This window comes from Pyrgilauda ruficollis, unplaced genomic scaffold (genome assembly GCF_017590135.1).
Source record: "Pyrgilauda ruficollis isolate IOZ18807 unplaced genomic scaffold, ASM1759013v1 scaffold52, whole genome shotgun sequence".
NCBI classification, from domain to species: Eukaryota; Metazoa; Chordata; class Aves; order Passeriformes; family Passeridae; genus Pyrgilauda; species Pyrgilauda ruficollis.
Genome location: NW_024526822.1, coordinates 3,220,048 through 3,247,398, shown reverse-complemented (window position 1 = coordinate 3,247,398; position 27,351 = coordinate 3,220,048). Strand labels below are relative to the sequence as shown.

The 27,351-nt window shown below is 51.0% G+C and overlaps 4 protein-coding genes across 7 annotated transcripts in view; 1 reads left to right on the top strand and 3 right to left on the bottom strand.

Annotated features, from left to right (window-relative positions):
- Nucleotides 1-339, bottom strand: part of LOC121360636 (beta-galactosidase-1-like protein 2) — a 28,312-nt gene extending 27,973 nt beyond the window's left edge. For 2 of the 4 annotated variants that reach the window (XM_041480631.1, XM_041480632.1), the window contains exon 1: nt 225-339. In XM_041480631.1, coding sequence (XP_041336565.1) covers nt 225-307 — 83 coding nt within the window. In that variant the 5' untranslated portion in view covers nt 308-339. The remainder of the gene's footprint in view (nt 1-224) is intronic. The other 2 variants (XM_041480629.1, XM_041480630.1) reach the window with 1 other exon arrangement.
- Nucleotides 340-1,644: 1,305 nt separating this feature from the next.
- ACAD8 (acyl-CoA dehydrogenase family member 8) lies at nt 1,645-10,818 on the bottom strand. Its single transcript, XM_041480595.1, has 11 exons — nt 10,680-10,818; nt 9,224-9,324; nt 8,689-8,858; nt 7,913-8,022; nt 7,604-7,680; nt 7,238-7,375; nt 6,464-6,599; nt 6,265-6,362; nt 5,349-5,501; nt 3,192-3,294; nt 1,645-2,412 (listed from the first exon to the last, which is right to left on the bottom strand). Exons 1-11 carry the CDS (start codon nt 10,759-10,761, stop codon nt 2,360-2,362), a joined length of 1,221 nt encoding a protein of 406 aa, XP_041336529.1. The 5' UTR covers nt 10,762-10,818; the 3' UTR covers nt 1,645-2,359.
- Nucleotides 10,819-10,877: 59 nt separating this feature from the next.
- On the top strand, nt 10,878-15,953 carry THYN1 (thymocyte nuclear protein 1). The gene is made up of 8 exons (XM_041480596.1): nt 10,878-11,019; nt 11,689-11,772; nt 12,715-12,938; nt 13,385-13,453; nt 14,100-14,192; nt 14,789-14,884; nt 15,494-15,644; nt 15,725-15,953. Exons 2-8 carry the CDS (start codon nt 11,730-11,732, stop codon nt 15,769-15,771), a joined length of 723 nt encoding a protein of 240 aa, XP_041336530.1. The 5' UTR covers nt 10,878-11,019; nt 11,689-11,729; the 3' UTR covers nt 15,772-15,953.
- A 733-nt stretch (nt 15,954-16,686) lies between these two features.
- On the bottom strand, nt 16,687-27,336 carry VPS26B (VPS26, retromer complex component B). The gene is made up of 6 exons (XM_041480587.1): nt 27,012-27,336; nt 23,492-23,648; nt 22,205-22,369; nt 21,263-21,438; nt 20,488-20,630; nt 16,687-19,565 (listed from the first exon to the last, which is right to left on the bottom strand). Exons 1-6 carry the CDS (start codon nt 27,232-27,234, stop codon nt 19,419-19,421), a joined length of 1,011 nt encoding a protein of 336 aa, XP_041336521.1. The 5' UTR covers nt 27,235-27,336; the 3' UTR covers nt 16,687-19,418.
- Nucleotides 27,337-27,351: the final 15 nt, after the last annotated feature.

The following is a 27,351-nucleotide window of genomic DNA, read 5'->3' as shown; positions in this document are numbered from 1 at the left end:
GCCCCGCCCGCCGCCCGCGCGCCATTGGCCCCGCCCCGCCCCGCGCGCCCTCCTCCCCGCCTCCCATTGGCTGCCGGAGGGGCCCGCGCGCCCGAGGGGGCGGAGCGTGAGAGGGAGCGGCGCGGCCGTGAGGGAACGGCCTGAGGGGGGGACGCGCCGCGGGGACCCCGCCCGCCGCCGCCGGGGCGCGACCCCCGCGCCCCCCGCCCCGCGCCGGGTCTCACCTGCGCAGCAGCAGCCACAGCACGACGAGGAGCAGCGCGACGCCCCCGAGGCGGCGCTGCCGCCGCCCTCCGCACGGCCACATGGCGGAGGGACCGCGGCCCGCCGCCCCCGCTCCCCGCCTCCCATTGGCTGCCGGAGGGGCCCGCGCGCCCGAGGGGGCGGAGCGTGAGAGGGAGCGGCGCGGCCGTGAGGGAACGGCCTGAGGGGGGGACGGAGAGACGGACGGAGAACATGGACAGAGAATATAGATAGAGAGAATGGATAGAGAGATGGGACAGAGAACATGGACAGAGAACATGGATAGAGGGATGGGACAGAGAACATGGACAGAGAATATAGATAGAGAGAATGGACAGAGAGATGGGACAGAGAACATGGACAGAGAACATGGATAGAGGGATGGCACGGAGAACATGGACAGAGAACATGGATAGAGGGATGGCACGGAGAACATGGACAGAGAACATGGATAGAGGGATGGCACGGAGAACATGGACAGAGAACATGGATAGAGGGATGGCACGGAGAACATGGACAGAGAACATGGATAGAGGGATGAGACAGAGAACATGGCTAGAGAGCTGGGACTGAGAGATAGGACAGAGAACATGGCTAGAGAGCTCCAGGAGAGAGCCCAGAATGAGAGAGAGCCCCAGGGGAGACCCCAGGCTGAGATCATGGACAGGTACCCCCAGGAGAGAACCCAACAGAGAGAGCCCAGGCAGGGATCCCACAGAGAGGCCATGACCGAGCCCCCAGAAGAGAACCTGCACTGAGGCCCCGGGCAGGGGCCTGTGGTAGAAATCCTGGGAGAGACCCCAGACAGAGACCTCTGGCCAGAAACTCCCCATGGAGACCCTGGAGAGAGACTTCAGGGCAGAGACCCTGGCTGGAGACCCCTCCCTGCCAGCCAGAGACCCTTCCCACTGTGCAGAGACCCTCCCAGCCCAGGACATCCATCCCCTGGGCAGGTAGAGGGTCTGCCCAGTGGGCAGGGGGCTGTTTCTCTTTGAGCACAGGTGTTTATCCTTTAATCTGCCCTCGCTGCCCTGTGGGGCAAATTCAATGTGCAATAAAATGAGGGAGGGGACATTCAGGGCCTGCCAGCAACAGTAGGAACTGAGATCAAACATGTGGAAGGTGTCCCTGCCCACGGCAGGAGCTGGAATGAGTTTAAGGGTTTAAGGTCCCTTCCAGCCTAACCCATTCCATGATTCTGTTGCTAATGCTCTGTCATCTTCCCCCTGCCAAGTACTGCTGAGAAAAAAGAGCTGGCTGACCCGAAGGGGTTAACAAAGACATTACCTAAAAAGCCCTCAAGCAGAACTATTTTGCAACACCTACTTTAAAAATTCCCCGTTACTTCTGTTTAAACCCCTGAAATACCACAGAAGGAAATTACCATAATTTCCACTCCAGTAACATTTCCATCATTGCTTTATTGATTCCAAACCAGAGAGGAAAAAACAATTTAATTTACCAATATTTTTACTCCCCTTACATTGTTCACAGCCTTACTGATTGGAGGCCACAGAAATCAGGATTTCTGTACATAACCTTAGCACTTTATTTGCACTTTTGTGTTGCAAAGGCTTCTTTGAGATTAAGCACCAAGATGTGGTAGGAATACAGAGAACAAGCAGTGGCAGGGACATCAGGAAAAGTTTGCTGGGAAAAGAGGGAGTGCTTCTAGCTAAAGGAAAGGCACCCTGGGATTAAAAGCTCTGGTTAGAGCCCGTGATCATCTGTTCCCAGGGGTGCTGTGAGCAGTTAATTCCTTCAAAATAAAAATTTCAGTGATCCCATGAGCTCACCTCTGCCCGAGGCTCCCATTTCAGTGCTGACTCACAGAGGTGAGCAGCAGCTCTGGTGTTTCATTTTCCAAGCAGGCCAGGAGCAGGGTTTGCAGACAGAGGCTTGCATTCACAGCTGTGAATTCGGGCTGCACAATGCCAGCCTGGTGCCAGCAGCTCTGCCAGGCACGGCATGCAGCTGTGCCACCCAGCTGTGGGTAAGGCAGGAAGGCTGTTTCCACTGGGGCATCCCCCTCTCCACTCCCAGGGAGAGAGCTGGCCAGCAGGGGAGGGAAACAGGCCGAGCTGTAACAGATGGAGGGGTTTTAAGGCTCCTGGCTTCAGCCCTGTAGCAGATTCCTGGCCACGATCATCCTCATGACCTCGTTGGTACCTGCAGCAGGAAGAGGATGCAAAGCAAACACAGTTAAGGCATGGTCCAGTATCTTCCCCCTGAAAAGGCCAAAAGCATTCTCCCCTGATGCGCAGTTTACAGCACAGAGGAGCTCTTCCCACCAGCTGAAGTGGCATTTAGGAGGGGTTGGGCCAAAACCCAACTGCAAAGGGCCAGCATATTGCTGGGAAAGCTGCTGCTGCTTTTTGTATGTGTTGGGAGGATGCAGGACCAGGCATTGAGCAGAACTGGATTTACAGCAACATCTGAGCTCTCTGCTGTACATTTAACACACGCACCACACACAGGCTGCAAACCCACTCGGTGTAAGAAAGAGCATGTCCCTTACCAGCTACCCTGGCTGTAGGTGAGGGGATTTCAAAGCAGGGAAAGCAGAATATTTAGGAGGCCAAACTGGGATTAGAAAAGGCCAGATACTGTTAGAGACACAATGTCAAGGAGTGCAAACAGACCAAAATCATAGGAGAAGAACTGTTAGGGAGAATCATCACATGGCCAGGAGTAATGGGATGAAACTGGACAGAGGCACTGCTAACATGACAACTAAATATCTTCCTCTGCTGTAAGACTCTTAAAATAGCCAGTAACTGCTCCCACAGAGCCAGAGCTCCCGGCCAGCGCACGGCACATCTCATGCTCAGAGCAGAGCAGGGCTCTGAAACCCAAAAATCAGGGTCATGTGGGAAAGTGGGGGCCTCCAGGGGAGTTTTTCTCCTAACCCCACAGCTAACTTCATTGGTACTAGGAGTGTCTTTTACCTTCCAGGATCTGGTGGACTCTGATGTCTCGCACAAACTGCTGCACCGCGTAATCCTTCAGGTAGCCATAGCCCCCGTGCATCTGCAGAGCCTGGTTACAGATCTGAGGGGATAACACTGCTCTGAGGTGACTTGTGCAGGACACACCAGTGCCAGAAGTTTGGTAAGGACCCAGGAACCTGGGCTCACTTTTTTTTCCTGGTCACCTAATCTCATCTCTTAAAAATGTGGTGTGATTGTCAGGCGCCATCAGCGCTGCTCTCCGTGCTAGCACACTCCCTGTTTCACATGAAGGGTGTGTTTATGTGAACAGCAATGCCCAGAAATACCCAGGGATGGGTACAGATACCCAGGGATGGGTATAGATACCCAGGGATGGGTACAGGAATACCCAGGGATGGGTATAGATACCCAGGAATGGGTACAGGAATACCCAGGGATGGGTACAGATATCCAGGAATGGGTACAGGGATACCCAGGGATGGGTATAGATACCCAGGAATGGGTACAGGAATACCCAGGGATGGGTACAGATATCCAGGAATGGGTACAGGGATACCCAGGGATGGGTATAGATACCCAGGAATGGGTACAGGAATACCCAGGGATGGGTACAGATATCCAGGAATGGGTACAGGGATACCCAGGGATGGGTACAGATACCCAGGGATTGTTGAAGATACCCAGGGATGGGTACAGCGATACACCCAGGGATGGGTACAGGGATACCCAGGGATGGGTACAGAGATGCCCAGGGATGGATACAGAGATGCCCAGGGATGGGTATTTTTAGGGAATAAGGCGATTTTTGCTGCATTTCTGTGGTTTGCAAACCCGAACCGCCCGATCGCCACCTGGCGGCCACTCAGGGGAGGGCCCGGCGGGGCGCTGGTTTCCATGGAAACACGACTCCGTGTGTCCTGTCCCCCAGCTCGGGATGGAAAACAACAACAGCAAAAATTCAGACTGCTGAGCACAGAAACAACTTCTAAATAACACTGGGCTAGGAAGTGTCAAGTTCTTTTTCCCCCTTCTTGCTTTCTCTTTACAGGAGCATTTTGATAAGGTAATAAAATAAGGTGTTTTTCAAAGTGATAAGAAAATTATCAAAGCAATAATGTAATTTTTTAGTGGTTCACTTGCTACCTAAGAACAATCACCCTGCAACATGCACATTTTCCTTGGAAAATAAAAATGCTCTGCTCCCTGTCCTGCCTCCCATTTGGCCCCCTATGAAGAACACTGGAAAGATGTTTTACATCTTTCAAATTAATCCTCTAGCCTCCACATGTCTTACAAAACATCCTGTCCTCAAATGAAACTCCTGGCTCTGGGCTTGGCTTTGGGTCCTGTAGTGGTTTTGGTTCACCAATTTAAAGATCTTAATCTTTAAATTAAGATTTAAGATTAAATTGTAAAAATTTTAATATATTTTTTAATCTTTTAAAAAAATATCTTTTAAAAAAATATTTTAAAAATTAAGATTAAAAAAGATTTTTTAAAGATTTAATTTAAGATTTAAATTAATCTTAAATTTAGGATTAAGATTAAATTTAATCTTAAATTTAAGATTAAGATTTTTAAAAAATTAAGATTTTAATTTAAGATTTTTTAAAATATTTAAGACTCAAATTAATCTTAATTTAAGATTAAGATTAAATTTAATCTTAAACTTAAGCTTTAAATTTTAAAATTTAATCTCAAATTTAAGATTAAATTTAGGATTAAAAAGAAAAAAATTAAGATTTTTCAGGCAGAAGCTCAAACTTCTCCCTGACACCTTGGGCATTAAGATTAAATTTAAGATTTTTTAAAAATTAAGAATTTTCAGGGAAAAAGTCAAACTTCTCCCTGACACCTTGGGCATTAAGCGGGGCATCACCAAATTAAATTTAATCTTAAACTTAAGCTTTAAATTTTAAAATTTAATCTCAAATTTAAGATTAAATTTAGAATTAAAAAGTAAAAAATTAAGATTTTTCAGGCAGAAGCTCAAACTTCTCCCTGACACCTTAGGCATTAAGATTAAATTTAAGATTTTTTAAAAAATTAAGAATTTTCAGGGAAAAAGTCAAACTTCTCCCTGACACCTTGGGCATTAAGCAGGGCATCTCCAAGCTTGCAATGAGGATCCCAAGAGGTGTGTGAGGGACCTACCCCGAAGCACTCGTCGGTGGCAAAGAGCTTGGCCATGGAGCAGAGCACGGCCGCGTCCTCCCGGCCCTCCTGCAGCGCCCGCGCCGCGTTGCGCACCATGAGCCGCGCTGCCACCAGCCGAGTGGCCATCTCCGCCAGCCTGAACTGCAGGTACTGCCAGAGCCAGAGGAAAGCTCCGTCAGCACCCTCACAGGGCTGCCAGCCACAGCCCCACCGCCGCCAGGCAGGGCTTGCAGCCGCAGCTCTCTCCACAGAGAGCAGCAGGCACAACTTTCCCAGGCATCGTTATGGGAAAGTCTGTGAGAGGATCAGAGAAAAGAGTGAGAAACAATTCTTATTGCCACTTGCTGCATCTGGTGCTGGGGACACGTGGCATGTGTTATGGAGATTCCTTTACCAAAGGGTGGTTTGGACACTGGATAGTGTTTGGATTGACCAACTGGCACATGTGGAATGTGTTATGGAGATTTGTTTGTCAAAGGGTGGTTTCTTAATTGGACACTGGATGGTGTTCGGACTGACCAATTGGATCTGTCTGGATCAGACTGTCTGTAAGGGTGATGAGCTTCTTACTAAGTATAATATAATAATATAGTATAGTATAATAGTATAATATAGTGTATAGTATAATAGATATATAATATATATTATATAATATATTATATATAATATACTATACAGTATAATATAATAATAATGTAGTATAGTACAATAGATTAAGCAATTGATCAGCCTTCTGAAATCATGGAGTCAATGCTAATTATTACCCCGTTCAGGGGACCTCTGCTACAATAAGGGCTCAGGCCTGACATGCTTCCTTAGGAAAAGCATGTTCTTGACTTCCCCAGGGAAGGCCCTGTGAGGTGAGGGATGGCCCTTCCAGCACGAGGAAGGGCAGAGCTGCTGCAGGGCTTACCTGGTTGTTGGCAAGCGGTTCCCCAAACTGCTTGCGGACAGTGAGGTGCTCCTGAGCCAGGAGAACTGAGGCGTGAGCTGCTCCTAACGAACAAGAAGCTGGTGGGAGAAGCCAAGGACACAGAGTGAAGGTGAAGCTATTTCAGACAGGCAACAAGAAGGTCCTGCCCTCCTCCCTTGGCTGTCTTTGGCTTTCTCACCGATGTTTATCCGGCCTCCATTGAGGCCCTGCATGGCAATGCTGAATCCCTGCCCTTCAGCTCCCAGCCGGTTGCCCACAGGAACAACGCAGTCCTCAAAGATCACAGCCCGAGTTGGCTGGGAATTCCAGCCTACCTAGGAAAAAACAGAGCTCCTTCCAGACTGCGTGAGGAGCAGCACAGCTCCAACACAAAACCAGCCTGCTCCCAACCCCTCGGTCTCACTACCAAGCTGCCACAAAGCATCGGTGTTCTGCATGGTTTGGCCTCAGTGTGGAAATTGGAATGGGTGTTTTTGAGAAGTGGCACAAATCCAGTGATGTTGATATTCCTGAGACTAAAATCCTTCACTTACCAAAGGGATGGGTATTGGGCAAACTTCACCACTTGGTAAAACCATGCCAGTCTGGGACTCCAACCCCATCCATGAAAAGATCCCTAATGCTTTCCACAGATAAGCTCATTGGGACCACAGAACACAGCCTCAAGCTGTGCAGGGGAGGCTCAGATTGGACATCAGGAAGAATTTCTCCATGGAAATGGCTGTCAGGCATTGCAATGGGCTGTCCAAGGAGGTATTTGAGTGACCATCCCTGCAGGTGTTTAAGGAATGCCTATATGTGGCACTCAGAGCTCTGGCAGACAAGTGAGGATCAATCACAGGTTGGACTCAATGGTCTTGGAGGTCTTTCCAACCTTGACGATTCTGTGGTTCTGTGATATCTATCCTGCACTTCCCTCAAGCACACAGGAAGCATAAACCAAGCCGCTTACCTTCTTCTCCTTCTTGCCAAAGCTGAGCCCTGGCATTCCCTTCTCCAGCACGAGGCAGGAGATGCCCTTGGGGCCTGGGCCCCCTGTGCGACACATGACCACGTACACATCCGTGTCACCTCCCCCGCTGATGAAGGCCTGCAGGAGAGAAGTCAGGCTTTGGGGGGCTTTTGCAAACTAACCCTGAGCCCACAGCAGCAGCTGGCAGGGTACAGAAATGGAGAGGCAAAGACCCCAAAGCCGGAGGCATTTAGGGACCCAGCTCTGCAGAGCACATCTTGCCTTAGAGAATGCACAGAGGTGAGGAGACAGCAAGAATGGGAGGACAGTGAGACCCAGGCCACTTTAGCAGGAGCAAAGAGGTACCTTGGAGCCATTCAGGACGTAGGTGTCCCCTTTCCTTTGAGCTGAGGTCAGCAGGGAAGCTGCATCACTGCCACTCCCTGTTTGAGAAGCAAGGAAGCAGCCAGTGAAGCAGAAGGTCCAGAGCCTACAAATTCTCCCGGGATCATTCCCTGACACCTGAGTTTGTACCATGAGCATCTCAGCAATCATCATCTGCCTCTCCCCAACTTCACATATGAATATGGAAAGAAATGTTTCAGCTCCAGACCTTTGCAATGTTCATGTGCAGTTAAAGAGAGAGGAGAAGATGTCCTGTTTGAGGATGCTCACCTGGCTCAGTCAGGCAGTAAGAGGCAAACTTTTCCATGCTACAGAGCGATGGGCAGAACCTGTGCCGCTGCTCCTCATTGCCAAAGGTGTCGATCATCCAAACACACATGCTGGGATGGGAGAGAAGGAGCAGCATTCAGGATTGAACGCAGGTTGTACAAGAACATCCCTGGCTGAACAGAGGAAAGCTCCACAGAGCTGAGCCAAAAGCCCCGAGGCCTGAAAATGTTATTGTTACACCTTCCATTCACCACAGACTCACTGCCCTGTTGAACAGCAGGTTCTTGTTTAAGAGCCTGAGTCTCCTCTCCATGCTCAGCCCTGCTCCCTCTCCAGGAAAGTGCACCTGAAGAAAGAGGCAGCATCACTGCAGCTCTCTGTGCCAAGTGACCTGTCACTGGACATGTCTGTACAAGCAGGACAGCTCCGGGGCCAGGTGGTGCCTCTGGGCTCTGTCATAGCACGGCCGAGGCACAAAGGCTTTTTCCAGGCAGGTTACTATCTATAGAAAGCTTAAGTAGCAGAGCAGAGAACAAAATCCAGAACTTAATCCCATCTTGCATGCCACAAAGCTAAAATTACTTCTTGGTGGCATCTCAGTCCTTGTGGCCTATTTGTTTACTGCCATCCAGGGATCCTCACAGGGATGTGTGTACTCGAGGTCACCACTTAAATATATAAATAATGAGCAGCAGCCAGGGAGCTGCCTCCAGCTGGATTTAGAGCCCACAGAGCAGCCAGGCTGACACCATCCACCCCTGCACAGACACACTCACTTGTGGATGCTCATGTAAGCAGTGGTGCTGGTACATCCTGTTGACAGAGCTTCAAAGATTATGGAGGTGTCAAGTCGTGACAATCCAGAGCCACCAACGTCTGGTTTCACATAGATCCCACCAAATCCTAGCTGGGCTGCCTTCCGCATCGTTTCCACAGGGAATATTTCCTATTGGGGCAGGAGAGATATCCCAATGAACATTCAGGGTTAGTTCAGTCCCTTTGGGTAGCCCTGGGCTACCAGTTTGAGTCCCACTGTCCTGCAGAGTTTAAGTCAGCTGGGTGGGTCAAAGAAGAGGTGGTACCAACACAGACACATTCCATCTTCAGCAGTGAATCCGAGATCCAGGTGATTGAATAACCTGGCTAGGAAAGCTTTAAGGTATTTCTGATGATTTCCCCTCCCCCAGTTACAGCAGCAGCTTCACTGACAACCTCCAGAGCCATTGCAGGAACCCCTCAGTGAGACCTATGGGTCACAACATCCTAATGGAGGAAAAAGGGAGCAGTACAACCCTTGTGAGGCTCTCCTACCTTCTCATCCCACTCGGCCATGTAAGGAGCCATCTCCTTGGCAGCAAAATCAAGGGCAACTTTTTGGAATTCCTTCTGATCCTCAGTGAGTCCAGTGGATGCTAGAAAAGCAGCAAGAGATGAGAACACGTGTCTGTTGAGGGAAAGCAGCACAACCACCTTGTCTGTACCCCAAACAATATCAAGGTGCCCCTTAACTCACACAAACAGTTTGTGGTCTCTGCTGTAGAGACCATTTCTCTGTTCCTCAGGAATATAATGAACTGTGCTGAGAGCAGGGTCCTTTGGGAGGGGCTTTCCTGGGACAAAACAAATCCAAGATCCCAGTTGCCTCTGTCTGCTCCATGCTAACTACACTAGAAAGCCAGGACAGGGGAGCACAGTCACTCCATCTCACTAAGTCTGTGCTAAAGAAATCTGAGAGAACAATGCTGGGACTTCAAAGAAAGGAGACTTGGAAGCAAATAAGGAATAAATAAGCCCATTGGAAATAGCAACTAAAGCTTTAGGTAGGCTCGGCATGTGAAACCTCCTGCTTTCCTCCTGAAACCACCAATACATAGATTCAACATTGTTTTGTTTGTTCCTCTCCTGAAATTCACAGCTATGCTGCTGCCTCAATTTTTAATGTTGTTACATTTAGACATCGAAGCAATTAATCTGCAAAGTGTTCTGGAACCAGAATGGTTTGGATTGGAAGGGACCCTAAAGACCATCTTGTTCCAAACACCTGACACCTACAAGACCAAGCCCTGTCCAACCTGGCCTTGAGCACTGCCAGGGATGGGGTATCCACAACTTCAGGGCAACCTGTGTCAGCTGGAATTCTGCCAGAAGAATTTCTTCCTAATATCTAACCTGAATCTCTCCATTTTTAGTTTAAATCCATTCCATATCAGTCTGCCTATATAAAAGATCACTTTCCTTCTTTTTTAAAATCCCCCTTCTTTGAGAGATATTGTTTGATTCACTATCAAATATGAAAAACCATGAAAACCTTTGTTAAGGTAAGGGAGAAACATGGAGAGGGACGGACCTTCCTTGAGGGCTCTTTCCCACTACTGAGCACGGTCCAACAAGGCAGAAGGAGGGACAGGGAAAGGGAAAGGGAAAGGGAAAGGGAAAGGGAAAGGGAAAGACCTTTCTTTGCGGGCTCTGTCGCACTGCTGAGCACGGTCTAACAAGGTAAAAGGAGGGACATGGAGAGGGAAAGACCTTTCCTTGCGGGCTCTGTCCCACTGCCAGGCACCCGCTGCGCGTGTCCGCGCCCGCACCGCCCTGGCCGGGAGCAGGACACGGGGAGGAGGGACACAGGGAGCGGTGACACGGGGAGCAGTGACACGAACAGCTGGGAACATCCGTCCGGGCGGGGACAGGAGGTCCGGGGCCACCGACCCGCCGTCCATCTCCCCCAGCCCGCCTCCCCCGGGCCGCGGGGGGTCGGGCAGCTCCTTACGGTCGATGCAGGACGCGATTCCCCGGCGCCCCAGCAGCAGCCGCGCCGCCGCCCGCGGGGCCGCTCGCCACGCCATGGCCATGGCCGTAGGGGGCCGCTCCGCTTCCCGGCTCCCGGCTCCCTGCGGGGCAGGCTGGGAGCTGTAGTCCGGCCCCCGGCGCCGCCCGCCCGGGCGGGGAGGGAGTGAGGGGAGTCGGCCCTGCCCCGGCCTTTGCATAGCGGGCACCGCTTCCGAGCGCGCTTCTTCTTCCTCCTCCTCCTCCTCCTCCTCCTTCTCCCCGCCCGGCACCGCCAGCATCCTCATCGCTCCGAGCAGGACCGGCGGCAGCGGCCCGGGCTGGTGAGCGGGAGCTCGGAGGGCTGGCAAGGAGGGAGGGAGGATGGGGAAAGCTTGGCACAGAAGGCGGAAAAGTTGATGCCAGCCGGCCTGGCAGGAGGCGGCGGGCTCGGAGCCGTGCGAGTGCTGCTGACAGAGCGGGCAGGGGACGGGCCGGCCGGCCCGCGCCTCTCCCGGAGCCCCAGGGTCCCTAGGGCTGGGAGGGACCTGGGGCTCAGCCAGCCAACCCCCCTGGCCAGGCACGGGCACCTGCGGCGAGCGCGCCCAGGTGGGTTTGGCGCTGTGCAGGGAAGGAGCCGTTCCCAAGGGACTCGGGCGAGCCCAGGCACGGCAGGCAGGGACAGCCAGCCGGGGCCAGGCTGGGCTGAGCCCCGGAGAGCAGCACGGCTCCTGTGCCAAAGGCAGAGAGGGGCCGCGCTCTGCCCACGCACCTTCGGGACTGCCCGGGTGCAGCAGCGATCCAGCCCTGCTGCTGGTGTCCATCAGGGCTCCAGGGTGCGGTCCCCAAGCCCTGCCAGCATTCACACAGATAGAGGAAGTGGCTGAGCTCAAGGAAAGATTTATTTGCTCTCCACTCGCCCTACAGCGCTTGCAGCTCTCTGCTTCAGCCATCTCTACTTTTTTCAGCCGCCTGAAGCAGCAGTAATTCCTTCTTCTTCTCTCGTCCATCAGGTGCTCCTCAGTGAAGAGAAGATAATTCAGAGAGAGCAGAGATGCCTTGGCCGAGCAGAAAGAGAGACAAAGGAGCAGTAGCAGGTCTGTGCTGACATCCTGACTGATTTAGCACCTCTCATTTGAGGTTCCAGGCTATAGTGAAACTACAGACAGCCGTATTAACCGTCTGTCTTTCACAGGCAATGTCTTACAGACAGCATTTCCTGTGCCAAATGGGCTGAGCACCCGAGTGTGACTGAGACAAGCCTGCTAGGTGTGTGATAAGGACAGTGATGTATTCTCAGTACAAGGGGCTTAGGAAATGGAATTCAGACCCATTTTTGCAGAGCTTTCAGGTCCTGCACAGCAGAGTTGGTCAGAGCACACCCAGTGCAGTGCCAGGAAGGTGATGTGGTACCAGCTGCAAAAACAAAAAGAATGTTGCACTGGAGGCATCATGAGTGGTGTTCAAAGTAGAAGATGAAAAAACTGCACATCTGTGCCCCTCATCTGCTTGACCCACTCTAGCAAATAACCACCTTTTTACCCCTTAATCACTTCTTAATAACTGGTTTGGGTTTTTTTTCTGTGTCCTGAAGAAACAAAGGATACATTCTGAACAGGTAGCTCAGTGGAGGTTAAGCTAAGATTTCCATCTCCTGCAGGAATTGAAATAGTTTGGTTTGCTTGGTGAATGTTCCTCTTACTCACCAGATTCACCTAAGTCTACTTCGTTGCCTGCAGCCAATTTCTCAGCAATTAATTAAAAAAATTCAACTACACTTCATGTGGGCAAACATGGTCTATCCTGAGGTCTTTTTATTACTAACTGGGAGTGTTAAACTACATTTTTGCAGACACAAAAATATCCTTATTTCAGATGCAAATTAGAAATACTCAGAACCATTGGTGCATAATGCTGCTACCTTACCCTGAGCACCTGGGGTGCCCCAAACTCCTGCTGCAGTCAAATGTGTGAAACCAGCTTGGACAACTGAAACTATTTTTTGAAACAAAATGTGTTTTATCTCAATGTCTTTTAAGATAAAAAAGAGCCTGATGCTAAAATTGCCAAAACCGAGGAGGAGACTTCAGATAAGGAAGAAGAAAAGTCTGCAAAACCTCCAGCTGGGAGCTCCAAGTCAGGATGGAAGAACTGGAAGAAAAAAGAATCTGAGTCTGGTGGGGAGGAAAGCAAGATCACATATTGTCACTGGCTGCTGAAATCAGAACCTGAGAGCAGGCTGGAGAAGGGGGTGGATGTGAAGGTGAGCACTGACACCCCCTCACCCAGCAAAGGACAGCACAGGGCCACTCCTGCCCACCTCGAGTGCCCAGATGCTGAGGGACAGCATCAGACAACTCAGATTGTGTTTTCTTCTCAAAACCCATTTGTCCTCCTGGAAATAGAAAAGCAGAATGTTCTTGTCCAAGGTGACAACCTTGGGGTTTCATACATGTAATACAAGAGGAAATCAGCTCCTCGGGATGCTTGGCTGTTGGTCACAGGAGCAGCATGTATTTCAGACTCTGCCTTTACACTGCTGCTTTGTAAAGGTTTTTCTGCAGGTCCTGTGGGAGATAAAAATTGTGTCAGGTTTGTGCTATAATTGAAGGAGCTGCTAGCAACAAATGCTTAGGCTCAGTGCAGACAATGACACCATAAAGATCAGAAACCTCCTGAATGAATGTGTATTTTCATTTCATTTGGCAGTTCAGTGTTGACGACTTGAAAGCTCAGCCTAATCAGACAACCTGCTGGGATGGAGTAAGGAACTACCAGGTAGGAAGCACATGGGGGCACTGAAATAGCAGAAGAAGAAGGTGGCTCTGTGTTCCTGTGCCTGAAGCATTTCCTCTTGGGGCACTCTGCCTGTTCATGGAGGTGCATTTTGGCAGGGATCTGAAGTCAACTCTTGCTTAGTGGCCTCTAGGTCAGAGGGAGATTCAGGCTGGTGAATATTCTGTCAAATCATCCAGTTTTTCTTTCACTTTCACTAGACCAATCCTTGATACCTTACAGCAAGGCTGTACTTACCCAAATCCTCTGTCAGTGCACAGCTTTCTGTTCCAAAGGAATTCCACGTGTGTTCCCCTGCTGTGTGTGATCCCTGTACTGTATAGGATTCCCTGTTCCCCTACACATGATCTGCTCTGATTTGTTTGCTGACAGCTCTCCTGGGCAAGGGTGGCTGAGCTGTTGAATTCCCACACACTTTCTGACCAACAGGAGCTTGCTCTTTAGCCTTGTTTTTACTTAATTGCATTCCAACACAAAAACATCTCTATGACAACTGCAGGAAACATTATCTGAGTAATTTTGAAATACATCTACCTCTCCTCTTGTTGGTTCCTATTCTTGGCTGCTTCTAATGAAGCCCTGAGAGCTTGATGGAAAGAGCTGAAAATCTCTTGTTTACTCCTGACAGGCAAGGAATTTCCTGAGATCCATGAAACTTGGGCAGCAGGCCTTCTTCTACCACAGTAACTGCAAAGAGCCTGGCATTGTGGCCCTTGTCAAGGTGAGTGTGTTTTGGGGAGAGGGGAGATGTGATAAGGAATGGGTTATCAAACAGCTCACTGCTTGTGGCTCAGCACCAAAGAGTGCAGGAGTTGTCCAGTGAGAGCAGGGAATGAGCTCAGGACACCTCAGCTCAGCACTGTGGGGCTGACTCAGCCGTGTCCCCAGAGAGATGGAACCACACTGTGCTGTTTTCCTGCTGACATTTCGGGGCACTCCCAGCCAAGCCAAGTGCTGTTCCACACTCTGATTTCAATCTGACTCACTGCATTCTAGTCAGCAGAGCCCACAAGGCAGTAGAATAAAAGCAGGGCACAGAACAGCTTTTTCTTTAAGAGGAGAGCTCATCACAAAGATCATCATCAGCTACCCAGTTTTCCTCTCTGCTGCATTTCCTTCCACACTGATCTCCAGCAGGTGATGCTGCACTCACTGTTCTGCACTTCTGCCACCCAAGAAATTAAAGGAAACTGTTAGAATGGAGTTCAGGGAAAGCAAGGCTGATTTTTCACCAGGATTGCTCCTTGTCACATCTCATGCCCTTTACTGACAGGTGTTTTGAACTGATGGAAACTTTCTTCTCCCCTTCTGCTTCAGATCGTAAAGGAGGCGTACCCTGATCACACACAGTTTGATCAGAAGGATCCTCATTATGACTCCACCAGCAGAAAAGAGAACCCCAAATGGTCCATGGTAATGTATTCTATTAAATACAGCTGTTCAAGCTCTGTGTGCAAGCCAAGAGAAGGGAGAAAGCTCTTTGCATCATATTGAAAATCTTAAGCTTCTGTCCTGGCCTAGCTGCCTTTTCTCTCTCAAGAGAAAATTCAATCCTGTTTCCTCTGCTTTTTCCCCAGTCCTTTCCAGGAGGCTGCCAAAATGTATCTCCCTAAATTTTCAAATCTTGGCTGCAGAGCTGGCCTCTCTTCATTTTCAAATCTTGGCTGCAGAGCTGGCCTCCACGCATGGCAGAACCCTGAGTTGGAAAAATGAGCTAAGAAGCACTGTCAGTGCACAGCAAACAAAGCTGTAGTTTTGAGGCACATTAAATTGTAGGGAAGGGAGTGTTCATGGGCTGCCTACATCCCACATCTGAATTTTGCATTGTCTGTGACACGAATGCACATTGCTGTCAACAAATCACCTGCCACAAATACTGGGAAGCTCTTTTGTCCTTCAGCAAGGCAAAGCTTCCAGTGCACATCAGTCACTTCCTTCAGCTTGAAATCTTTATCCCTCAAAGATTTCATGTGCTATCTGGAGGCTGTCCTTGTCCAACCTGCCCCTGCCCTCCCTTCCCAGGTGGATGTGCAGTTTGTGAGGATGACCAAGCGCTTCATCCCCCTGTCTGAGATCAAGGCTCACCACCTGGCACACAAAGCAGATGGGGGGCCCCTCAAGGACATGATGCTCTTCACCAGGCAACGTCTGTCCATCCAGCCCCTGACACAAGGTGAGAACCTCCCAGCACTCTTGATTCCCTCTGTCAGACAAGCTGATATTCCATTTATGGTTTTTCCTTCCTTACCACAGAGGAATTTGATTTTGTCTTGAGCCTGGAAGAGGAAAAGCCACATTAAAGCAGCACAGCTCCCACCCAGCCCACTGATGCCTCCTCCTCCACCAGCACAGCTCTCATGTTCACCTGCTCAAGCACAGCACCACGAATGTGCCCCCACAAGATCTGCAGCCACACCTCCCTTCCCCTGACACACTGTTATTTTTGCTTATTTTTTCAATAAATAAAGCCTTTTGGAATCAACTGCAGCTGCTTGGGTTTTAATAGTAGGAAAATCTGCAATTTATCTCTTGAGAAAGAAATAGGTACATCTTCTTTGTTTAGTGTGGGGTCTAGTGCAGCTCCATGTACTGCAGAGGGACATTTTTCTGCATGAAGGAATCCCTGAGTCCTGTCTAGAACCAGAAAATGTAGCATCATTGAATAGCCTGGGTTGGAAGAGACCTTAAAATCATCTCATTCCACCCCCTGCCACATTTTCCACTAGCCCAGGTTGCTCCAAGCTCTGTCCAGCCTGGCTTTGGACACTTCCAGGGATGTGGCAGCCACACAATCAGGAGGAATTTCTCTCCAACATCCCATCTAAACTGTTTTCTGTCAGTTTGAAGCCTTTCCCCCTGGTCCTGTCAGTGCATGCTGCTGTAAACAGTCTCTCTGGAGATGGATACACAAAGCAGATCACAGTGAACTTCCTGCAGGTACAAAAGTTCCCATGTTATTTTAGTTCTGACATCAGGGAAATGGAAGAAAATAAAGCCAGCCTGCTAATTTTTAAGCCACATGGGTCCTCCACCAGCACAGCTGCCAAGCAGTGACACAGCTTAAAGAAAGACCAAGGATTTATAAAGATAACAAAGGACAAACTCCTCCAGCATGTTTGAGAGCTGCACATGCTGGCACTTCTAAAGAAAAATCTCTTCATACCACAGGAAAAAACCAGCCCAACCCAATATAAAACATCAGACAAACTCATGCACAGCGTTTGACAGCCAAGGCTGGCTCTTTTTAATTGGAGAGACAAAAAAACCCAAGTTTTAAAATACAGCCATTGAAAAGACGACGAATTAAGAAACATGTAAACACAGCAGAGGCTTAATTACAACTTGCACTGCTTGGTTTGGTACTTGCCCACTCCCCTCTGCCTGGGAGGGAGGGAATGAGCCAAGTACAGCACAGAACCACCAGCTCAGGGGACACGACTGCCCCTGGACATGCTAACGAAACACTGCTCTGGAGTACCTTGTCCTGGAGTGACCCCAGCTGCTCTCTAAGGACGCTCAGCACATCTGCTCCACCCCAGGCAAACTGGGCCCAGTGCTAACAGGCTGAACGGTCCTTCAGATTCACTAAAAATGGGGATCATTTCTGAATTCTGGTTCCACACACAGGGATATGGGGGAAGGGACTAAGTAGGAAAAACCCCCCAAATCAATGTATAGGCTCATGCACCTTTTCCAAGGAAACCTCCAGGAGTGATGAACAGATGTTGACCAGCCATCTCCTTACAGCCAGGCAATGATCTTACACCCAGTCAGGCAGAGAAAAAACACTCCTGGAATGCAGAGACATCTCCATCCAGGGGGTTCCTTTCCTTCCACATGGCCTGCAATCCAGGGGAATAAAGGAATAAAGGCAAGGAGGGAGCTGAAGGGAAGCTTAAGAAGATTGTAAGGGCACTGCTGCGCTCAGTTCCCCTTAGAAGAACAGTTTGCTATCCCCAAGAGCTCCCAAAGGAACCTCACTCGTCCCTAAAGGATTGTGCCTGGCTGCAGCACAGCCAGTTCCCCCCGAGAGAAGGAGGATGTCCCAAGTGACATCCAGGGTCCCTTGCCATGGCAGAGGTCCCCAGCCCTCGCCCTGGCACAGCAAGGTGATTGCTGTCTGCAGTTTGCCCCAGCCCATGGCACAGACTCCCCGTGGGAGGGACAAGCAGCCACATCTTCAGCGGGGCACAGCAGAACCAGGGGTGGCACAAGCATTCAGCAGAGATGAGAGCATTAGTGTCCTCTACAGAGCCAGCTCTACTACAAACCACAACCTTACACGTGGTGAGGAAAAGATAACTTACTTTGGCAAGCAGAAACACACATTTATCACTGAAATACAGTAGCTGTCATTACATAAAAAGCTCCCCTTCCCACCCCAGCCCCACTCCCTCCACCAGCACTGAACAGAACAGACACTTCCATTTCCCAGCTGCAAGACACCTGCTCTACACTCAGCTGTAGGACAGAGGAACTTGATTCCAGAGCCAAAAGGAAGCTGGACAAACTAGCAAGCCACAAACTCAAGGAAATCCAGACAAATCCCACTTGACAGAGCTCATATCCCAGCACTTGGTGCAGGCTGGTCTCTCCCTTGGGTAGGAGGTCTCACCACCTGCTTGGTGAAGGGCAGCTGAACAGGATGGACATCCTCCAAACTCAGTCAATCAAGTCTACTAAGCCACATCTGATTTTTAATGGAGGAGCGACTTCCTTCTGGGAATGTTCTCATGAGTCTACTTAGCTGAAGGCTAAAAGCAGCTTATTTTAGAAAAGAAAACCCACATTCAGGTTCTTAGTTCACTGCATGCTCTCAGACCTCGCTGGTGACTTCAGCTCAGGCCTCAGGAATGTGTCTCTGGAATCAGAGCTCTGCCACCCTTCCAGGTGCTGCTTGGCTCCTTCCAGCAGCCCACACAGGCCTGTTTGAGCCTCCCACAACAACTGCATCCACCTTCTGTCCCCACTAACCCTCATCCTGCAGGCACGAGGCAGCAAACCTCAGCAAACCAGACCACGCACGTGTCCCCACACTGCTGTCCATCCCCACACAAAGCCTGCTCTGTCCCCAGGACACAAACACGGGCAGGGCAGCGTGGGCAGCGTAAACCCAGCCACAGGAGAGCCCTCAAGTGCTCCAGAGCTGCTCTCCACACCTCTCTGCAGCAGCACCTGGGAGCTGCACGAGAGCAGCAGCCGAGTGTGGATCTCAGGACAAGATTAGGAAGGCACAGCTCGTGGCCTGGAGCCTTCCTGGCCCCACTTGTTGCCCATCCATGAGCACTGGGACCGTCACTGCTCTGCCCACCCCATGCCACATCCTCCTGTACCCACATCTCACTCCCTCCTACCAGCCACAGCTCCTGGTGGGACACAGCGTGGCTCTGCCCGTGCTCCACGTGGCTGGCTGGCAGTCCCAGGGCTGAGTCACCTCCATCATCCAGCTGCTTGTGGCAAGGAATCCAACGCCAGCACGAAGAGGAAGAAGGGGAAGCAGCGAGGGGATGACACCACGAGATTTCCAGCAGGCCACGCCAGTCTCTGATCCCTTCTCTAGCATCCAGCTCATCACCGGGCCGTTCTCCCCAGGCAAGATTTCGGAAAGGCAAGAAAAACATCCATCCTGCACAGCCCCAAAGCACCCTCCACACGGCAGCCTGGGCCTTCACTCGCTCTCTCCTTCCCCGCAGCCCGTGCGAGGCCCTCGGGGCACAGAGGAGATCAGGAGCTCCGGACATGGCCTCCAAGCCCCCAGAGGATCGGATGGACGGCGAAGCGCCACCGCGGCACCTCCGCTCCAGCTGGCCGAGCCCTCCCGCCCCGTCCCACCCCGCCAGTCCTCCGAAGAAGGAATGAAGTCAAAACCGGGTATTTATTTCTGCGCAGTCTCTGAGCGTCTCCCGTGGGTGCCGCGGTGCTGGGGGGCTCCCGGCGCCCCCCGGCCTCACTGCCGGCCGTTGTTGTCCGCGGGCTGCCCGGGGGGCTTGGCCTCGCCGTGCGAGGACGTGCCCTCGAAGCGCTGCGACGCGATGGCAGCTTGGTGGGACATGCTCTTCCTCACGATGTCCCCTTTCCTCCACAGCACCACCTCCTGCAGGGACACAGGCAAGGCTTGTCAGGGCTCGTGAGAGCTTCTGCTGAGACCTTCTGCTGAGACCTTCTGCTGCCCCACCCAGCCCCGCAGCCTGAACCAGGCTGCGTGTTCCACCCACAGCCAGGGCACACCTGGCAGGGCAGCCTGCCTGAAATTTGGGTAGAAAGCTCCTCCCTGAGCTCTGGGCACACAGAGGACAACCACAGCACCTCTGTCCTAGTGCCACTGGTAAGGTGAAGCACAGAAGCTCCAGCACTGAGCAGAAAATATATTCCAGGCAGGCACTTCGCAGAATCCTCCTCACCACCACACACATCTGACCTGCATGGACATTCTTCTAGGTCATCCTTCCAAGTGATGAATCCCAAAATGGACATTCTTCTAGACTATCTTTCCACTTGCTGAATCCCAAACGTCACAGACATATTTTATGAAAAATCCTTTTGCCAGGATCTTTTCTCCTGAGAAGCTGGGAAGCTTTAGCTTCTCCATGTTTTGCTGCTTTGGAATGTGATTTGGAGAATGGCTTACCCAGCACGTGAAATTGTTTTTAGTTCATGACCAATGACAGCCACCTGTGTCGAGGCTGGGAGCAATCACAAGATTTTATTATTGCCACCTGTGTCGAGGCTGTGAGCAATCACAAGATTTTATTATTGTTCCTTTCCTTTCTTTTCTAGCTTTCTAATGGATCCTTTCTCTCTATTCTTTTTAGTATAGTTTTAGTGTAGCATTTTAATATAATATATCATAATATAATAAATCAGCTTTCTGAAACATGGAGTCAAGATTCTCATCTCTTCCCTCATCCTGGGACCCTCAAACACAATCACACCCAAATTCCCAGTAGGCCCAGTTGGTAAAAGCATCCCAATCAACCACGCACAGGTCCAAAGAGAAGAGCAGCTCTGTTTCTCACCTGCTGTTTGAAGTAGCGCCTCTCCTCCTCATCGATCAGCACCAGATTGAGGTAATAACGCACAGAGAACTTCTTGTTGATGTCCCTCATGGTTGGAGTCAGCTCGTAGCCAGCCAGAAAGAGCCTGATGGGAATGGACTCTCCTGGAAAGGGCACAGAGCTGTCAGCACGGACAGGATGCAGACAGAAACCAGGAGAGCAGCAGCAAAACACAAACTCACACGGCCACAACCTTTGTCACCGTTTCCACAAGGGGACTAACATGAGCTAGAAGACCTCAACTCCCTCCAGAAACCAGCATGCATGATCCTCAGCCAGATCCTGCCCTTGCTGACAGCTATTCCAGCTCCACTCTAACAGCACAGGACTCTTTTGGGACCTGCATCAAGACAGCACTGCAGGAAAAAATGAGTAAGGTGACATTTTCTCTAGCAGGCGACTCTGCTGGGCAAAGAACAGTGGCACAGGAGATTGGCACAGAGCAAGAATACCACCTCTGCTCTGAGCTGCAGCAATGCCAGCTGCTGGCCCATGCCAACTGTGAATTTATAGCTGGTTCTGCCACTGCTTCATCAAAAGAATTAAGTCATTGCAACTGATTCTGTCTTAGCTGCCCCTCATCACACTGGAGAAGGAAGGGGATCAGATCAATCCCCCGCTCTGAACCCACAACAGTGGAACAGGATGCTGAGCACACAGAAGATACTGCAAGAGCCAAATTCCCACCCCAAAATCCTCCAGAAGAGCAATGCTGGGGCTTCCTGTGCCCTCTCACCTCTCACAGGTGCCCCATCCATGATCTCGTACTTGGCTATGGTGTCGTTCTCGTGGTACACGTTGGGCCCTGTGCCTGTTGTCTCCCTCTTGATGATGTCAATCTCCATGTGCTTGATCTTGATCCGCACCAGCAGGAAGTAGATCTTCCCCACAATCACATCTTTTAAATGGTACCTGGCACGAGAGGGGAGGAAACACCAGGATCAAACCCTGTGCAGCAGAGCAGGGCTGGGGCTGACGTGCAGGAACTTGCTGGGCAGGCACTTTGCTCTCATCTCCAGCAGATGGCAAATCAACCATCCCCACCAGCAACCAGCCCTTCCTTTCCATCCTCTGCTCTTTTAGAAACCCACAAGAACATTTAGCATGTGCAGATAAGTTAAAAACATTGCTTCGGGCTGAATATCTGCAAGAAACCCCTGTATGAGCAAAGGCTCCAAACTCAGTATTTTACATCAATTAAAACCAACCCAAATCACAGAATCATTTAGGTTGGAAAAGATCTCTGAGATCATCAAGTCCAACCTCTGACCAACCACCACTTGCAAGGAGATTTGCCAGCACCAGCTGGGAAATATGCACTAAGAGTAGTTTAAAAGAGCTCTTCCCAACTTCTTTGCTGCAGTTAATTCCCGCTTCAGTTGCATTGCCTGGAAAGGAGCAAACACTGCCTTTTAGAAAAACACCTGGAAGCACTGATTTGGATATAGGGAGTGAGAAGTTACAGCAAGAATTTCATCCTGTGCTCCAGGCTCAGTGAGCCACAGCCACTGCTTCCCATCCCCTGACCCAGAGGAACAGGGAAAGGAGAGGAACCCACAGACCAGGGAGGATCTGAGGGGTCTCCCAGCCTCTCTGGAGCACGTGGACATGGAATTCCTTTGAGGAAACCTCCAGCAGGTGGGTCCCCAGAGCCCCCAGCTGCTCCTGAGCCACTCACTTGGACTTGTTGTACTCGAACTCGATGTGCAGGCAGTCCTCGATGCCCACTTCCATCTTGATGGAGGAGTTGAGCTCGGGGTAGGTGCTCAGCGTGTGCACAACGATGTCCATCTCCTTGACCACGTCGTTCAGCCTGCGGCTCACGGTGGCACGGAGGAAATACCTGCAGGGACAGTCCCCTCCCATCAGGGTCACAGCAGGGACAGGGGCTGCCAGGGCTTGGGCCGCTCTGTCCAAGCAGCCTTACTACACAGATCCATGTAAAGAGCTGAAATGGATTTGACTGCAAATCTAAATAAAAGATCTGCAGTCAAATCTTTTTTTGTGTGATCAACTCAACAGATGCACTGAGAAAGTTCCTTTTCCCCACTGAAGCTTGGAACTTTCTCCTTGGCAAGGTGAGGTGCTCAGTTCAGCTCATGCACAGCTGAGGGAAGGGCCAGCATTTCAAGAACAGGGAATGGGGAATGTCCGAAGAGACGAAATAAGCAGGAAACCAAAGAATTGCCACAAGGAAACAGAACAACAAGGAAGTTCCTCTTCCCATGTCATTTGCTGTTACACTGCTCTTTTTTAGTCCAGGTCTGAACAAAATAAACCCACAGCAAAAGAGCCCCCAGCTCTTTATGTGTACCTGCCCCTGGAGCAGCCAACACCCCCCACTGGAAAAGGCAGAAGGGAATTTTCAGATGGAAAAGCAGAATCATCTCAGCTTCCAAACATTTGTGAGCCTGGGTTACCTAAGCCCCATTTCGGGGATCCGAGGAACAGCCTGCACATGTTAAAACCGCTGCCCTTTTGTAAGATTACATCAGGCTGCACAGCCACACCTCCCAGTGCAGATCTCAGACTTTTCCAACCCCCATTTTGAAGGCAGTGAAAAGATTTTGAGTCGATTGAGTGCCTTGATGTGAAATATCATTTCTAACATATGAACAAGGCACAAACGAAGCATCTGTTTGCATACAGAGCACAATTAAAGTTGACAAGACTGATTACAGCAAAAATATCCCCACTGGAGACTAAACCAAACAGTTTATTTTGATTTTTTGAATTATCAAATAAATTAGCAAGTATTTGATTCAAAAGGGGCTGATTTCTCTTGTCACTCAAAAGGGGAAAAACAAGTTCTATAAAGAGCCTGATGCATGCTTGTAAAGTAAAGACCTCAAAGGCAGCCTTTTACAACTCAGCCCCCAAAAATGAATCTGGAGTTCTGCACCATCAGAGTGAATATCAGCACTTACACAGAGGAGAATTGGGTCAGCCAGGGCAGGGGACTCACCTTAGCTTCACATTCTGCCCCGTGTAGGACTCGTAAGGTTTCTCCACGTGTGTGAACTCAAAGTCAAACGTTTGTGATTGAGTGAATTCCCCAGGCCGGGCCAGGTCCTTCACCAGGGACACGAACTCGTGGTGGTTCCCTCGGTCATAGTAGAGCTCTAGGAAAATGGAAATCCAGGTTAAGCTTAACCCCACGTGACACAGATTTTCAGCAACTCTCTTGTCCAGGTCACTCTTTCCTTCAACACCATTCACAGAACCTACCAGGGGAGCTGCACTTGTTCCCTGCTCCCCATCAGAGCCAGGTGCAGGTCACAACTTTCCTCCCTGAAGCAGGAAGGAAAAGATCCACACAACCTCCTTTACTACAATAAATCAACAATTTGCCTTGGGGAGGCACAAGTCGCCTATTATCAATATTAAATATGGTTTGTAGCTCATGCAAACCCTTCCAATAATCTTCTGCACTGTATTCCAGGTCAAAGGTATTGCCACAGTGAGGAAAAACCACCACTGCTTGTCTGGAATAGAGAGTGACAGAGCAAAGCTGAGGGGACACAACAATTCCAACTGCTCCTGCTTATCCCTGGGCAGCAAAGAGCTTGAGTGGCCTTGAGCTGCAGCAGGGAATAAATGACAATGTTGATCCTGCTGCACAACCACCCTGTGTGTGGAGGCAGCTTAATGCACTGCTCCTCCAGCCCATGGATAACACATTAATGGCCACGTGAGCACGGTGAGGGGAGAGCTCTCACCTCTGGAAGCACTGCTCAAACCAGCTCAAGTGACCAGCATTGCCTCGCTTTTCCCCACATCCCTCCCACATCAGCAGGAAACTACAGGTTTCCTCATTTAATGAAAGCAATCCTCCACACCTCCACCGAGTTTTCAGCCTCAAGACAAAGCAACAAAACCCTTCAATCTCTGCAATTTGCATGAACAGCTTGGGATTACCCAAACCCATCAATGAAATCTGCCCTTCCCAGCCCTGCGTGTGAGCCTGTGCCTACAGGACACCCACACAGTCCTTCTGCAAGGCAAAGCCTTTCTGCTTAGATGAGGAAACAAAAACCTAAGTCATCACACAATCACACTCACACAAGCTCAGTGTCAGCACTAAACTGTGCAGAGGAGGCACAGAGGTGCTCAGGAACTGCAGTTCAGCCCTCCTTGAGATGCACAATGAGATTTCAGCTTTTAAGTGATGCCTGTTCCTCACAGCCCTTTGCTCACCTTATCTCTCTAATGGAAATTTTGGCACTAGAGCTCCCCTCACTTACGCACAACAGCAAATGTCACCGAGCCCTTTAGGCTGGGCAGGTGACATAAATAACCAAGCCTCTCTCTGTGCACTGAATTTATGTGTCCACTGAGAGGAAAATGCTCGCTGATGTGACAGGGAGAAGCCAGGTGCCAACAGAAAAAGAGGAACCAGCCACAGAAATAGAGGAATCAGCCCAGACCATCGTGATACACAATGCAGAAATCAAAAAAGCAAGGAGAGGCAGATGTCAGTGCACTGAGTTCTCTGCTACCTCAGAAGGTCATGTTTGGCACCCTGCAGCCTTTAGCAGAGTGATGTTTCCCACACTCCAGCCTGTCAAACAGGTATAAGCTGTAATTTCAGGTTTTCAGAGCTATAAGGTTTCTAGACTGAGAAAATAACCTGCCAACATTTCAGTGGTTTGCTCAGGCCACAGCCACCAGAGGTGAAACCATCTGGAATGGGTTCTGTGCTCACCTGGGAGCAGGCAGGACTCAGCACTCACAGTCTGGCTTCTGGTACCTGCTCTGGAGCATCTTCCCTGCAAAACATCCCTCCTTCACATCCCAGTCCCCCTGTCTGTTCAACTGTCTGACCTCCAGGCTGACCTGGTAGCAGCAAGAAGTCAGAATACAAGATGGAAAGCATTGAGGAGTGCAATCAGTGGTACAAACTTCAGTGATTTATCACAAAGGCCTGAGGGGCATAAGGACTGACGTGCAGCCACAGCAGCTCTAACACACCCTGCTTGGGCAATAATGTGCAGACAAAGCAGTAATTCCATGCAGGCATGGCTCAAAAGTCTTCCAAAACAGGGAATGAGTTGCAGGCAAAGCAGCACAGCAGAGACAGTGGAGCAGGAAACAAAGTCCATGCTTGATTTCCACTGGGAACCGTATCAATAGGAGCTCATAACCTGGGCTCCTGGTGAACAGCCTCACCTACACTCCATCATTCACACACTCCCTTCCTTTCCAAAAACCAGAGTCAGGCACAAGCAAAGCCAATAAAACTCAAACAGCAGCATGGGGTTGGGTGGGAAATCTCCTGCTCATTTCCCTCACCACACAATTTGCAATGCAAAGGCTGCAGGCCCCTGGCTCCAGCAGTGATTTTGAGGTTTAGAGCCAAGCACAGAGAGCCGCAGATGCGAGGCCTCGCACGCAGCCAGGGAAGGAACATCCTGAACTTATTTTGGCTTGTGGGGCTCCAGGCATGTCCGTGGAGCAGGGACAGCTCCGCTCCGATGGAGTGGGTGTGGCAGCTGCCTTTCCCCTTCGAAAGCAGGAAACATTAAACCTGAATTGGTTACACGCACAGATAACCACAAGTTTTGAACAACTTGAAGTCACCCGACCAACCGTGCAGGGGTGCGTGGAGCAGAAGGTGGGATCAGCCAGGGTGAGCCTGCATGCCCCAGGAAAGGTGATCCACCCAGGTAAAAGGGACATAAGGACAAAACCCACCCCATCAGCACTCTCAGCATCCCTAAGAGGATCAGCAGGCACACGAGGGAAGCAGGCAGGAAGCTCCTGGAGCAGAAACACCAGCCTGGGGAGCAGGGCCTGGCAGCTGGCGTTGGCAGCAGGTCTGGGCTGACCTGCAGCTGCAGGACAGAACCAAAGCGCGCCCGGCTCGGAGCTGAAACCGGTGACCGAGCAGAAGCGAGAAATTAGGACAGGAGAACAATGACCTGGAAAAGGACTGGAATGCCCTTCCTCCTGCCAGGGCTCAAGCCTGGAGAACAGGCCAGGCTGCCCAGCTCAGAGGGCAGAATAATGTCCAGCAGCCATGGGAATGCTGCGTGCAGCCGGGCATCACACAGGAGCGAGTGGAACCTGCTCAACACCAGCAGGACCCCAGTGCCACGGGGCACAGCAACACCCCCAGCACCAGTGAGATCCCAGTGCCATGGGGGACAGCAATGCCCCCAGACCCCTGGTACCAGTGGGATCCCAGCACTGTGGGGTACAGCAATGCCCCCAGACCCCCGGAACCAGTGGGTTACCATGGGATGCAGTGATGCTCCCTGGACTCTCAGCACCAGCAATGCTCTCTGGATCCCCGGCATCCGCAGGGATCTCAGTATCATGGGGCTCAGCAATGCTCCCCAGACCCTTGGCACGTGCGGGATGCACTGATCCTCCCCGGACCCCCGGCACCAGCGGGATCCCGGCACCGTGCGGCGCACCGCTGCTCCCGGCACCCACGAGGGGCACCGGGAAGGGACACCGGGCCCGCAGGCCGCCCCGCTCACCGATCTGCCCGATGAACTCCACTTTGATGCCCTGGTGCTCCAGCCGCTTGTTGGGGTTCTTGAGGGTGAGGACCACCCGCCCCGACACGGTCTCGCCGTCGTAGAAGAGGAAGTATTTCTCCTTCTTGCCTTCCTCCGTCTTGTGCTCCACCCGCCGCCGGCTCTCGGCGTCGCTCAGCACCAGCTCCAGCTCCGGGCTCTGCCCGAACCCGAAGAAGCTCATGGTCCCGGGATGCGGCGCGGGCGGACACCGCGGCCCCGCTGGCGGATCGCGGCCGGGGCGGGGCTGCGCGGGGCGGCGGCGGCGACGCCGGGGAAGGAGCCGGGGCGACAGCGGCGG

Bases quoted from the DNA above. Each gene is read 5' to 3' on its own strand.
- ACAD8 (XM_041480595.1), bottom strand. From the start codon at position 10,761: ATGGCCATGGCGTGGCGAGCGGCCCCGCGGGCGGCGGCGCGGCTGCTG. The intron at 6,600-7,237 runs GTAAGCGGCTTG...GTTTTTTCCTAG, and splicing joins TTGGCAAGAAGGAGAAGAAG to GTAGGCTGGAATTCCCAGCC. The intron at 5,502-6,264 runs GTAAGCCCTGCA...TGGCTCTGGCAG, and splicing joins AACCGCTTGCCAACAACCAG to TACCTGCAGTTCAGGCTGGC.
- THYN1 (XM_041480596.1), top strand. From the start codon at position 11,730: ATGCCTTGGCCGAGCAGAAAGAGAGACAAAGGAGCAGTAGCAG. The intron at 13,454-14,099 runs GTAGGAAGCACA...TACTCCTGACAG, and splicing joins ATGGAGTAAGGAACTACCAG to GCAAGGAATTTCCTGAGATC. The intron at 14,193-14,788 runs GTGAGTGTGTTT...CTTCTGCTTCAG, and splicing joins GCATTGTGGCCCTTGTCAAG to ATCGTAAAGGAGGCGTACCC.
- VPS26B (XM_041480587.1), bottom strand. From the start codon at position 27,234: ATGAGCTTCTTCGGGTTCGGGCAGAGCCCGGAGCTGGAGCTGGTGCTG. The intron at 23,649-27,011 runs GTGAGCGGGGCG...CCATTTTCCTAG, and splicing joins GGAGTTCATCGGGCAGATCG to AGCTCTACTATGACCGAGGG. The intron at 21,439-22,204 runs GTGAGTGGCTCA...CTCTCGTGCCAG, and splicing joins TTCGAGTACAACAAGTCCAA to GTACCATTTAAAAGATGTGA.